We start from the raw sequence: 13,271 nt of genomic DNA, 5'->3' as shown, positions 1-13,271 counted from the left end.
AGCCCAAGTTTTTTACTTGTTGGATGGAAACAGCTCCCAGATAATGCCAGGTACTTTTCCAGGTCAGACCAGGATGTGGGGTTGAAGGGATAGTAGGTAGGGCAAAGCAGTTTATAGGTGGTATTCAGGAAGAGGAAGACTCTATGTTATTGCTCAGGGAATGGTTGTGCAATCTCTTCACAATGCACTTCTTCATGCACCTGAGTTTTTGGGAGGGAGGGAGGAAGAGGTAGAAAAGTGAGAGATGGGACATTCCACATGGCATTTGGTGCCACGAAAGCGCCTAGGTAAATGTTAGGCTTGGGAACCTCAGGGCATGGGTTTAACAGGTTCCTCTGGGCAGGAGGAAGAGGTGCTTTGCCCTCCCCCAGGAGCGGTACCATGTGAAGCGGTGGCATGGTGAAGGCAGTGCAGGTGTGCCCCTGAACCAGCATTCCTGCTATTGATAAGGAAGTGTCTCCTCCAACTTTTCCCCTTATCTCACCTCACTTATCTGCTGGCACATTCCAGCCAAGTTACCCATTACTCTGATATTTCCCCATGGAACCCTATCCAGAGAAAGTGAGGCAGAAAAGGCAGTGGGGAGCGAGGACAGGGTTTGGGCTGCGTTACGCAGCTCAGCATCTCCCAATCTGTGTCCCTTGCACTGGACTACAGGCAATTAGTGTTGGTTACCAGACGCTGCTGCTCCAATTAGTGAAGCGTCTCACCAGCCTTAAATGAGACCAATGTGTGACAGAAAACACTGGGACACTTTAGGCAGGATGGGAGGGCAGCAGAGTAGAAAAGCATCTTACAGATATCCCAGTTGAAGACAATGTGACAGTGCCCCTGCCCTCCCTCTCTACTTCTTGCTGCCCAGCCCATGGGACTTGCTGCTGCCTGAGTGCATCAGGATGTCTGACAGGCTGGAAGTGCTGTAGCCAAGCCAGCTTTGGGAAGGGTACTGATCTGCTTCAGGCTACAAATGAACTGTTGCGGGGCTGGAGAGGAAGCTTTGCAGCCTCCTGCATGCCATGTGGGGCTGGGTGGATAGGAAGTTGCTTTGTGTGTTAGTCACGGTGGGTGACAAAGTACCAGGCTAGTAACCCAGGGATCCCACAGGTGCTCACAAATCCTGTTGAGAGTGGAGAAGATGGGATTTTGTGGCCAGGACACCATCAGACTTAGCAAGGAAGATAAGGTTGCTGCAGCTGAGGGGAGGCACCAGAGGAGAAGTTAGTATCAAAAGTATTTTAATAAGGACAATAATAAGTGCATGGGATACAGAGCAGAGGCAGAAAGGATATTCCACAGATATGGGTCTTTGGTCTGGGGCTTGTGTTACGATCTGGGAAGCAGAGGGTGGGGGGAACTCATCCTGAGAGCCACAGGGTGCAGGGCTCTCATCAACAGTATCATCAGCAGTGATACAGCTGATGCTGCTGGGTGCCATGGCCAGAGCTGGGGACTCTTTGAAGCTGCTGCCTGCCCTGGCTTGCCCGTAGCCTTGGTGGCCAGACTGCAAATGGCACTTCCATGTAGAACACACGTGCACACCAGAGCCCTGTGTTTTGCCCTGCAGAGCTCCCTGCCAGGAGTGGTGGGTGAGCCTTGCACCATGGCCCAGCATCTCCCCCCTCCTGTCCCCGAGAACAAGGGGTGTCCTGTGAGGGTCCCTCCAGTGACCTCAGCCCCCGAGAATCTCGGCTCCATGCCACGGCACAAAGGAGCTTCTGTAAGGGCCAGTTTGCAATGGGGCAGCGTGGGGGGGCAGCTCATTCCAGGGTGGCCACGTTGCTTGGCAAGTGGCATTAACCATTAGCCATCCTCCATGCATACCCCTGGGAAGGGGCACCCTGGAAAGAGGGATGTATGTGTAGGGAAGGGGGAAGAGGAGGTGAGGATGGCACAGACCGAGAGGCTGCAGAGTGGGAGTCTCCTTGTTCTGAAGTGGAGGGGAATGGAATGGGTTTTTAGGGCCTGAACTGCAGAATGTGGTGACCTGACAACCTGGCCTCTGCCTCCAGCCAGACAAGAAGTTTCTCCCTTCCCTGCTGCAGGGAGGTGGAGGTCAGAAAAGGAGCTGTCCGAAGTGATGCTTAGCAGCAGGAGGCAAGCGGAAAGACCCTTTTGGTTATCTCTGCGAGTGCTCTCACCTCCTGAACACTGAACTCACAGCTTTATTGGTGGGAGGGGAGGGAAAAAGAGAAAGCTCAGCTCAAGGGTTAGCCTTGAGCCCCCAGCTGACCTCCCCTGGTAGACATATGTGCTATATAGAAGGTCTTGCACCAGCTGGAGCTGGGGAGACCCCCATCCCCTATGTGCCAGAGCTATTGGTGAGACTATCTCTGCAAAGGCACTGGTGCCAGCATAGAGGGAGAGGGCAGTTGGAGGCTTTGGTGGGAGAATGGAGCACATCCCCATACAAGCTGGCAGGGGCAGGCTGAGGGATGTGAGAGAGGGTGCTAGGAGGAACTGGATGGGATAAGAAGGGGCTTGGGGTTTCTTTGGCACACTGGAATGTCCCTTTGGTGTCTAATGGCAGTCTAAGGGCCACAGTGCCTGGTGCTGCGACGCAGAGCCCCCATCAGCCCCCTACAGCAGCCAGGCCCAGCTTCAGGGAGCCTCTCCAGAGATGGGCTTTCCTCCTGCCCCCCTCCAACCTCCCCAGTGTTCCCAGCTTGGCAGGGAGGTTGCCTGCTGGGTCTGCTGGTGATGCTGGTGCCTGCAGGCGGGGGACAGGGAGGAGGGCAAAGACCCCAGCACCAGTGCTTCTGATGGGGGCCGTGATGGCAGTTCACACCTTGACTTCATCATCCTCCTCCTCATCGGCGTACTCGAAGGAGTTGCTGCGCCTCCCCCGGGCACCAGCGTACCCCTCCTGCAGGCTGGCGAATGTGGCCTCTTCCTCCTCCTCCTCCTCATCTCCTTGGTGCCAGGTGGTCTCAGGGGATCGGCTCTCCCCTGTCACTTGTGACCGCCACAAGCTGCTGCTGGGGCTCTCCCATAGGGTCTGTGTCTGGGCCTGCCGGGCACCCTCACCCTTCTGCGAGCTCCGCGGGGTGCTGGTCCCACCATAGTGACGTGCCAGGACCTGTGTTGCCCGGTCAAACTCTCCCGCCTCGATGGTGCAGTCGTTCCAATGGCCCTGCCATGGAGTCCCTCTGGGTGATGTCCCCAGCCCCGAGGCCCAGGCAGGATCCTCTCCGGTGCTCTCGATGGCATGTGCGTCTCCATTGGCACGGACTGACAGTCCTGGCAGTGAGCTGGCTCGCGACAGGCTGCTCTGCCCAGAGCGGTCCCAGAAGCTGGACCTTGCCTTGTCCTCTCCTCGTGCTGGAGGGACACCATCCCTGGTCCCCTCACCGCACAGGAGACCTGTGCCATTCTCCCCCATTTGGCTCCCATTGGTTTCGGAGAAGCTCATGACCTGGAGGAGCTCGCTCATAAGCGAGGGCCCCAGGTCCAGACGGAAGGAGAGCAGGGAGTCTGAGCGTGTCAGCTCTGTTTCCCCAGGGAAGGAGCTCTCTTGGGCCTTTTCCAAGCGAGGGACGCGAGGGATGGTGCAAAACCCGGACTCCAGCCCTGCAATGTAGAAATGATGGCTGGTGAGTCAGGGGATGGTGAGGTGGGAGGAAGCTTGCCTGACATCTGCGGGGGACAAGGGATACTGACACCGAAATGGCATGCTCCCATCGTTGGCGCTGGCCTCTAAAGGGCAAGCTGGTGTCCGCGTGGACATCTCCAAAGGCCCGAGTTACAGCAGAGGGTCTCCAGGTGGGCTCTGGGCTTGGGAGGATACTGGTGGCGGCTGAGCCAGGCAGGTAGGACCAGGAGATGGCAGCATTGCCTCAGCTTGCCTTTCCCTATGAGCCCAGCCGTCTCCCCCCGCTGCTGCAGGACCCCCAGATCCTCTGCTCCAGACCTCCCTCCCTGGGGAAAAGCTGAGCCATAGCCCAGTGCTGTGAGGCCAGAGAAGAGCTACCCTGCTGTCCCTTCCCGTCCTTCCCAAACGTCCATCCTGGACCCCAACCGGCATGGCAGGATGTGGCACAATGGGGAAGGAGGGGATGGAGTCCCTTCAGGAGGACATGGGTATGGGGCAGGTTGCACAGCTAGGGACAGGGATAGAGCATCTGCGTGTGGAGGGAGGGAAGGCTGTGCCGTAGGTCCCCTTGACCTCGCAACCTTGGTATGGGCATTGCCCCACTGCCCCAACACCCTCCTGGGGAGGCTGCTCATAGAGAAGGTGTAGGGCTGGGGGGAGATGGAGGGCACCCCCTTACAGCGACTCTACATGGACTGCCAGCCGTGTGAGAGGAGGAGAAACCATCCATATCCCACTCTGGGGGAGACCCGCCAAGGGCAGGAGCAAGGACTGCAATTGAAAGCAAGGATAGGTTATCTCCTTGCATGGATTTGCCAGGACTGGGGACTCCTAAATGTCCTGTCTCTGCTGAGAGGCTGAAGTCCCTCAGTGGGGAAACCGAGGCATGGAGCGATGGAGAAGGGCTGCAGAGGACACACTGCGCCTGGGCACCAGCCTCTGCCCCGCGCTTCACTCACCGTAGGTCTGGTGCGTCTTGGAGAAGCTGTTGGAGGCGCTCTTGAAGGAGAACTTGCTGGTCAAGCCCCGGCTGCCGCCGCCGCCATCGTACATGCCCTCGTTGAGCTGTGGCAGTGAGATGGCATTCTTGATGATGGGCGAGATGGCTGGGGGTGCCGGCGATGCCTGGCTCCCACTGCTGCGGCTCCTCAGCGGCGTCCGGCGGACGTGCCTCAGCGTCCGCGCAAAGAAGTTGTTGGCTTTGGTGGTGTCGGCTCCACCGTGGTTGCTGAGGAAGGAGGTGTCTCCGAAGACGTCCCCGCCGCGCCCCACGTGCATGGTGTGCCGAAAGTCCCCCAGCGGTGGGCTGATCATGTCCGGCGTCAGCTCCGACTTCAGCCGCCGCTTCCCGTGGGAGCCTGACACCCAGCTGAGCACCGGCAGCTTCCCCAAGCTCATGATGAACCCCTCGCCTTGCCCTTGTCTTTGAAAAACACCTCCAAAACTGGCCCTCGCTGGGCTTCCAGCACTGGAGTGGCCTGTCACATCCCTGGCCTCCCCATTGCTCCTGCTCCGGTGCTCCTGGTGGGATGGCTCACGTCACCTTGGCTTTCCGCAGGTGGGAAGGGCGCCTGTCCCCTGCTTTCCTGCTCTATGTCGTGCTCATGAAGCCACCTGCAGCGGGTGGCAGGCAGAGGGGTCCCCAGAGGGTGTCTGGGGTCACCCCAGGTGCTGCGGGGGCTGCTGGAGGCTGTGTCTGGCTGCAGGCTTAGGGGTTAATCCACTGCGCTGCTGCTGTCAGGTAAGGGGAGCAGGTCACAGACGGGGCAGCGGGGCGCCGGAGCTTGGGGTGGGCAAGCGCCTCAGTGCCGGTGGCCACCTAGGCAAGACAAGAGGAATGAATGGTGAAGAGCTTGGAGGGGATCTTCCCAACCACCTCAGCTGCACACCAGGACTGGCTTCTCTGACCTCTCTTGCTGTGCCTCAGTTTCCCCACCCTGCAAAGCAGCTTTGCCGGACCCATGCCGTGACACAGGCTGAGGATTTCCCTCCCAGGCAGCACCTCCTCCCAGGGCCCAAGCTCCCGGGGTAAGAAACCTCTCCCTTCTTTTTGCTATTCAGATGAGCCCTTGGGCAGAGGGTGAGGCCTGGGGACGGTGTGCTTCTCGGGGAGGAGGGGTGGCGGGGAGGGAAATGCACTATTTGTATATTGGTTTGTTTGTTGAACTCTGGCTAGGCCCTCAGGTGCTGGAGCACCTTGGAGCAGCAGTGAGGAGGGAGGGCAGCTGCTCTGCAGGCAGGGGAAACTGAGGCAGGGCAAGGGAGGTGATTGACTGAGGGTGGGAGGGAAGGTGGGATGGGTCCCTGCACTCAGCTTGGGCCAAGAGGTACTGGAAAGTAGCAGCCAGGCATATGATGGTAGAGAGATGATGTCCCCAGTCAGCAGGGAGGACACTCAGATCACCAGATCCCCCATTGCTGTGTGTGGCAAGAGGAACAGGAAAAGATGGGGAAAGGAGAGGATTCGGGACCTGGGACACCTCAGAGCATCAGTGGGCCAGATGCCCTCCTCGGGAAAGGGCCCTCCCTGGGCTCAATCCCCACTTAGGGGCCTGGAGAACAGGACAGAGCTGGGTCCTTCCAGCAGGACCAGCCGTGGAGGGCAGCATGGCAAGAGGCAATGCAGGAGCCTTGCATCACTCCATCCCTGTGTGGGTACCCCCATCCCTGCGTTGTTTCGCCTGCCTCCCCTGCCTGTCCCTTTGTCACCTCGGAGCACTCAGGCGATGCCAGGGTGGCAGAACCTCTGGCAAGGGGGAGCCCTGGGCATGAAGCTGCTTTCCTGGCTGGCTGCACATGTTTTCGCCTTGCCCTGGCCCTGTTTGCTCACCCGGGGCCCCTCTTATCTGCCAGGGGTTAATGCCTGGGGAAGGGAAAACAAACCTCCCCTGGCAGCTCCAGCACCATTGGCTGCCTCCCGGGTGGCAGTGGGGACAGTGGCAGGTTGGCCCCAGCTCCTTGGCTCACGCAGCTCCTGCTCATGGAGGTCATGAAGTGCTTCATCATGGCTGGGACAGGGCAGGCACACAGCAGGCTTGGGGTGGGAGCATGGCCCAGGAGCAATTTCCTCCCTCTGGCAGAAGCCCACCCATAGCCACTGGGTCAGGAGTGCAAGGAAACCACTGGGGTGGTCCCTGCAGCACAATGAGCATCTCAGCACCCTAGGGAGAGAGATGCAGCCCTGGTTTTGACCTGTCGTTTTGGATCCCCCAGGAACACTCATGGTCCTAGTGGAGGGTATTAGGCAAGTTGTAGCCCTTGAGTTTCCACTTCCCTCTGCTCATTGAAGCCCTTGAGAAACCCAAAGTGAGTGCAGGGTTACTCTATGAGATGTACTCCCCCAGCCCACCTCGGGTCCCCTGCATAGCAGACCTGCCCTGCATGGAACTGGGGTTGCCATCGTGGGGATATGAGGGATAGACGGATGCAGGAGAGCATCCCCTTGCTCCCTGCCTGCAGAAGTGCTGAGTGAGGAGCTGGGAGGTGGAGAGTTTCTCCTTCCTTGTCCCTTGGCCACCACAGGGATGCAAGCCAGCACCCCTGGCTCTCCCTGCCTGTTGGCAGCAGCAGGTGCTGGGAGAGGAGGGAGAGAGCTGGTGCCCAACCCTACCTGGATGGCAGGTTGCTGGCACGCTTTTCCTCCCTCCAGTCCCCCTTTCTCCTCCTTTTCTCTGCCCACTGTGCATCTCCCTGTCTGCTGTGCCCCTGTGAGCCCTCCCCTGCGCTCAAGCAGACTCGTGATTCTATGGGCAAAGGGCAGCCCATGCACTCTCCTTACCTCCACTGTGCAAGGGACCCTGCTGCCTGGCCACCCGTCTGTCCAGACACTGCTTCCAACTCATCCTGACCTCCCGTTCCCCAGCATCCTCTCCCTGGATCCCTGCTCACCTCCTCCGGGAAGCCCCCTGCCCTCAAAGACCAACCACCGGCATCTCCTCCTCCTCCTCCCAGCCTGGCCTCCCCCGGTTTCCCCCCGAGTTCAGCTGGTTACCACTGGTTTTCCACTAGCCAGGAATGGCCAGAGCTGTTCTGCTTGCTGGGAAGAGCGGAAACCAGGAAAGGGGGGGGGGGGGGGAAATAATCCAGATGTCTAGTTGGCTGGAGCTGCTGAAAGCAGCCTCTTCCCTCCTCCTCCTCCTTTCCTTACTACCCCCCCCCCCAAAGGGGAAATACTCCAAAAGAGGGCGAGGAGAAGTTTGGGGTGGTCTCAATAGGGGGAAGAGGGAGTGGAAATGGCTGTAGGCGGCCAGGAAGGCTTTCACAGCCTTCCCGAGTGCTGACAAACCACCCTTTCCCTGCAGGGAGGGAGGCAGCAGCTCCCCCGTTGGGTCACTGCTCTGGGATGGGGAAAGCCAGCAGGGACACGCTTTTGGGGAAGGGGAAAAACAGCTCAGTTAGCCAGGCTGGGCCTCTTCCAGCTCCCCTGGAGCAGCGCCGGGCAGTAGGCAGTGAAGCCTGAGTCTGACTCCTGTACTGCTGGCTCCTATATATATACATATAGTTATATCTCTCTGTATAACAAGAGTGTTTTTCCAAGCAGACACACTGGGACACGGAGCCGGTGCTTCAGAGGTGGGCAGTTTCCAGGCATCCTCTCCCTGCCCCCTTGTCCCAAAGCGCTCCGTTTCTTCCCCCAAGCCCCCAAAATTGAGGTGCCAACAAGGGCTCTGAGGGGTATCCAGAGCAAGGGGGTGGGAAGCAGAATGTTCCCCATGATGGGACCCCACTTCACCCCCTTTCTCTCCTTGTCCCCCCCACCTCCTGTCTCCCCTCTCCTCACTCCCACTTTCCTTCCTCCCGGTTTCCTGTTGCATTCCTGCCTTCTCCCTTTCTCTTTCACCATCCTTCCCATCCCCATTGCTTTGCCACCCCTCCCACTTTGCCCTTCTCCAGCCACCCTCTCCACCCTTTTCCTTTTGCCCCTGACACCCCTCTTCCACCCTCCAGCTCTACAAACCGAGGAATCAAAACTTCCAGGATTTACCTCTTCCAAACCAGGGTTATTATTTTTCCTCTCTGTCCTCTGGACGAAAAGTTGGGAGACACTTCCCGCTGGCCCCTCACTTGCTCCGAGGGTTACTGCTGCCGCATCCCGGAGCGGATGGGGGCACAAAGGGGAGGCATGCCCCCCTCCGTTTTCCCACAGCTGTCCCCCCAAGGCTTGGCTCTCCCAGGCTGACGCCCCAATGCCACCGGAGAGAGGGAGCGAAGCTGTCGGGGAGGGGACGTGGGAAGGAGGAGGGCGGGCTGCAGCACCGCTGAGCCAATCCTCGCCTCGGCAGGAGACCAGAGAAAATGAGATTTATTCCAACTATCCAGGACAGAAAACTTCAGGAACTCCTCTGTCGTCCCCCCCGCTCCTCCCCACTTCCCCACGGCCATTTCCCGTCCTCCGGCATCCCGGCCTCCTGATGCACCCGCTTCAATGGATCTGGGGGAAGGGGGAGCCCAGATTGCTGGCTATAACCTGGTTAGGGGAGCTTGGCCAGGGAGCAAAGGAAAGGAGTTTGCCCCCTGTGTGTGGATATTGCATGGGGTCATCCTATCCCATGTTGGATGGGAAGTCCTAGTGCCTGCGGTGCAGTGCTGGCAGCCAGAATGGGGTATGGTTTCAAACTTAAACAGGGGAAGTTCAGGTTAGATATAAGGAAGAAGTTCTTTACTGTGAGGGTGGTGAGGCACTGGGATGGGTTGCCCAAAGAAGTGGTAAGTGCTCCATCCCTGGCAGTGTTCAAGGCCAGGTTGGACAGAGCCTTGGGTGACATGGACTAGTGTGAGGGGTCCCTGCCCATGGCAGGGGGGTGGAACTGGATGATCTTAAGGTCTTTTTCAACCTACACTATTCCGTGATTCTATGGGGGTGGGTGGTCATACCAGGACCTGTGGGTAGCACTGGGTTGAGTTTTAGCAGGATAACAGGCTGCCTGAATGCTGCGTGGGCCATTTGGTCATTCATAACAGGCTCAGGACAAGTGTCATACCACCGGTAGTGTCTCATACCGGGGTAAGGGGGTGGAGGTGGTTAAGTTCAAGGAGGTGCTCCTTGGTGGCACCGGGGGAGGTTCTGCCCACACATGGGACACTGTATCCCTCTGGGACCGTGCTTTGTTGCTTTCTTCCTTGGTGGTTACAGGGCAGAAGACCCTATCGGTGCTAATGAGGGGCAACCTGCTGGTGGTCATGGCATCACCAGTGCCACTGATGACCCTCATGGCCTCAGTGGCTCTGATAGGGAGCACTTGGCCAGGCACAAGCACCCGTTCAGGGCCCTGCAGAGGAGAAGGGAGGTGTCTGTGCTGGGAAAGGCGAGACAAGACTTGTTGGGGTTAAGCAGGGCCTGGCTGAAAGGATGACAAGATGTCTGCAGAGATGTCAAAATGGAGCCTGGCTTCTTGCTAGGCTTAGGCAGCTTGTGCTGGGATGCCCAGGCAGGAGAACCTTGTTGCTCAGGGGTTTGCTAAGCAGCACTGGGGTTTTGGCACCATTCTCGGCCTCAGACTTCTCCTCTGTGAAATGGGACAGTTGTCCAGACCTTCTGTGGAGGTCTTCTCCATTATAAATGAGGAGCAGAAGCACTGTGCATTTTGGTGATCCTTCCAAGTTGGTCTGTGTCTTGGAGGGAGATGGGAGAGCAGGTCTGAATGGGGTAAGCTGTACCACTAGCAGGAAAAGGACCAGAAATCATAACCTGTATCCTCCCTGCTTGCCAGAGGTATGGTAAGCATCTCTTCCCCCATGTTCTTCTTAGAGAAAGCCAATGGAGGTGTTGGGAGAGTCAGGAAAAGACCCTTTCTTTGGGTTTCCTCCCTCTGCATGGCCTTCCAGAGCAACTCCCCCCATCCCAGCCCGAGGGGGCTCCCCCTCAGTCCCCTCACCCCCATTGCTGTGCCCTGCAGCGGGGCTGCGGCAGGGAGCGGAGCCCGGGTGACGGCAGCCGCCTCCGCCGGGGAATGCAGAACAAATCTCTTCCAGATGGGACAGGGGCCACGTTCTGCTCCTTGTGGAGCCGGCCCAGCGCTGCCTCCTCCTCCTCAGCCCTGCTCCAAGCATCTCTGCACTCCAGGACAGGATGGACTCTGCTTCCAGGAAGGCGGCTGGAAATACCCCCTGTTCAGCATGCCTCCCCAAACTCTGTGGTCTTGCAGCCACGCCAGCTGGGCTGTGACTTCTGTCCTGCTGAAGCTGGCGCTGAAGTGCTCTGGGGACCTCCAGGGTGTGTGCGAGCTCTAATAGCTGGAACCCATCCTGGCCTCTGCCTGCCTGGGTACGAGCAGAGGTGGTACCGCTCCTTGCACCCTCGCAATACCCCCTTCTTTCATATACAGCTGCCTGCAAAGTGAGTGCATACACAACCCTGTGTGTGTCCCCCCTCCCAGCCTGTTTATGCACCTCAGCTGATGAATGAGAGGTGGCTGTGGGGCTGGATGGTGCTGTAGAGCCACTGTACCACCCATGGCTGCCCTGGGCAGGAGGTAATGCCTGGACCCCTCCCAGCCGGGCTACCTCATTTACCTTCAGTCGCTCCAACCTTTCATCCCATCTGCAGCCCTTTGCCCCAGGCAGCAGTACCAGTCTCACCATCACAGACAGACCGGCCATTGGGCTTATCATGGGATCAGACAAGTGGCCCCGCAGCTTTCCCAGCTGTAGGATTTGCTTTGATTTCCACAACATCAAAGACTGGCCTGCACAAATTGCATCCCCTCTTCTCATCCCTCTGGCGCGGGGCTCATCCCTCCGGCATGGGGCCGAGGTCTTATAGGTGGCTGAGTACAATGGGGATGGAGAGAGGGACGGAGGGATGCTGAGTGGGTCTAAGGTCTCTGCCCCACACTTCCAGGCGCTCAATCCTTCCTCCCACCTCACTCAGCACCCCTGCTGCTCACAGACCCTATGCTCAAAGGAGGCTTATGCAGAAAACCCCTCTGGAGAAGAAAAAACCCTTTTTGCCTTTCACTGGTGCCTGGGGAAAGCAGAGGGAAGGTGATGGGGCATCCCAGCTTGTGGACAGGGCGCACCCCTCTGGGTTTCTATTCCTTGCCATTTCTGTTTCCTGCCTTCCCGCCTGCCCTCCTGGAGCCCCATCCCTGGAAATTTCCTGGGGAAGGAGGGCAGGCGGGAGGCTCAGTGGGAAGGGGGTGCCTCACTCAGCACACAAGAAGCAGATATCCTGTTGCTGCCCAGGGTCTCCGGCTCGTATTTCCTCATTAACTGGGAGCACCGCTTGTTTGCGGGTGACTTCCAGATGTTTCCATTCTCCTCACAGTGGCTGTGAGGGCACATACCACATGGGTATGGGAATTACTGCCAGCCGTGGGGTGGGGGACAGACCCCTGCCATGATGGGGAGGGGGATCCATAGGGCTCCCTGCCACACTACACATCCTGGTGTGGCCTCATCCGGCTCCCCATCAATCTGGTGCTGCCAGGTCACTCCTCCCAGCCCATGGCCCTTGGTGCTGCCTCCAGCCTGCATCTCGCTGCCCTAGGGATGAGCTGGAGGCAGAGCCGGTTTTAGGGTGAGCAAGCCTGGGGCAAGCCATAGGTGTGAGACACCCATCAGTGTCCTGCTGAGAGCATCCCTGGTCCGATGCCGTAATGGCTTTGTGGGCACTGGATCCCTCCTGCCCCACAATTTGTTCACTGCCATGATTTCTGCTCTGGCAGCACCCCCGGGGATGTGCATTCCCCACACTGTGCCCGTAGCCTTTGTGATAATCAATCAGGCAGAGGGATCAGACCAGTGCAGTTCCCAGTATCCTTGTGCTGCACCAGGGTGGGTTGTGGTGAGCACCGCCAGGCAGGCGACAGCATTAGGTTAGATGCACTCATGTTACAAGGGGGTGGATCAGCCTCTGTAAAAGCCTATTTCCAATTCCCCCCTTTTCCTCCAGCTCCCTTCCCCTGGAGCAGCAGGATGCTGAAGGAATGGGATTGACCATGTCCCGATGTGTGTGTGTGTGTGGGGGGGTGTTCCCCTGGGAGCTGGGCTGGGAACTCAAAGCCTCCAGGCTTGCCAAAGCCCAGGAGGAGGTACGGATGAGTTCCCAGGCTTGCTGGCGGGCTGCCTCCTGCCCTCTGCCCATCTTCTCCTATCCTGAATGTTTTCATCCTTCTTCCTCCTGCTACCCTCCCCAGCTTCCTCCTGTTTGCTGTCTGGGGATGTGGGGTGCTATAGGGGTGTTGGGGGTGTTGTGGGAGGAAGGATGGAGGGGCAGATCCTGGCACAGACCCTCCTCTGTGCTCTTTCCCTCCAACTTTCTCCAAGGCACAGGCAAAAGGGAAGAGGGTTTTGGGACATGGCTGAGCGGGGAGGGAGGATGTTGCATAAACCAAAAGCAATCCAGGAATAGCTGCCTGTGGCCTGGAAACACCTCTGTGATTCCAGGCACTGGGAAAGGAGATGTAAATATATACATATATATGCATATATTCATGTATGTATATTGCATCTCCTCAGAACAATGCCCCCCCCCCCCCCCCCCACAACGCCACTTGATACTCCGGTTCCTTTTCCCAGATGTTTAGGAGTTGCAGGGGCTCAGGTATCCATCTGCTATTGGAGAAGCCACTCTGTGCTGGGGGACATTTGGGGGGTCTATTTGCCTCCCCCCCCTCCCCAGATATGAATATGTTCTTTTGGCAGGATAAGCAGGGAGTTTAAAGCCCATACATGCTGGAGG

The 13,271-nt window shown here is 58.2% G+C and overlaps 1 protein-coding gene across 1 annotated transcript; it reads right to left on the bottom strand.

The window, feature by feature from the left end:
- Positions 1-1,218: 1,218 nt before the first annotated feature.
- CDC42EP1 (CDC42 effector protein 1) lies at positions 1,219-8,875 on the bottom strand. The gene is made up of 3 exons (XM_062602721.1): positions 8,574-8,875; positions 4,549-5,408; positions 1,219-3,567 (listed from the first exon to the last, which is right to left on the bottom strand). The coding sequence occupies exons 2-3, from the start codon at positions 4,985-4,987 to the stop codon at positions 2,780-2,782; spliced, it is 1,227 nt and encodes a 408-aa protein (XP_062458705.1). The 5' UTR covers positions 4,988-5,408; positions 8,574-8,875; the 3' UTR covers positions 1,219-2,779.
- Positions 8,876-13,271: the final 4,396 nt, after the last annotated feature.

Source organism: Pezoporus occidentalis, unplaced genomic scaffold, assembly GCF_034315485.1.
Source record: "Pezoporus occidentalis ecotype Australia unplaced genomic scaffold, CSIRO_AGI_Poc_V1 ctg78, whole genome shotgun sequence".
Classification (NCBI taxonomy): domain Eukaryota; kingdom Metazoa; phylum Chordata; class Aves; order Psittaciformes; family Psittacidae; genus Pezoporus; species Pezoporus occidentalis.
Note: the sequence above shows the minus strand (reverse complement) of the source record. Positions and strands in the feature narration are given on the sequence as shown.

Coding starts and splice junctions, on each gene's coding strand:
- CDC42EP1 (XM_062602721.1), bottom strand. CDS start 4,987: ATGAGCTTGGGGAAGCTGCCGGTGCTCAGCTGGGTGTCAGGCTCCCAC. Junction 3,568..4,548: donor CAAGACGCACCAGACCTACG/GTGAGTGAAGCG, acceptor TCTACATTGCAG/GGCTGGAGTCCGGGTTTTGC.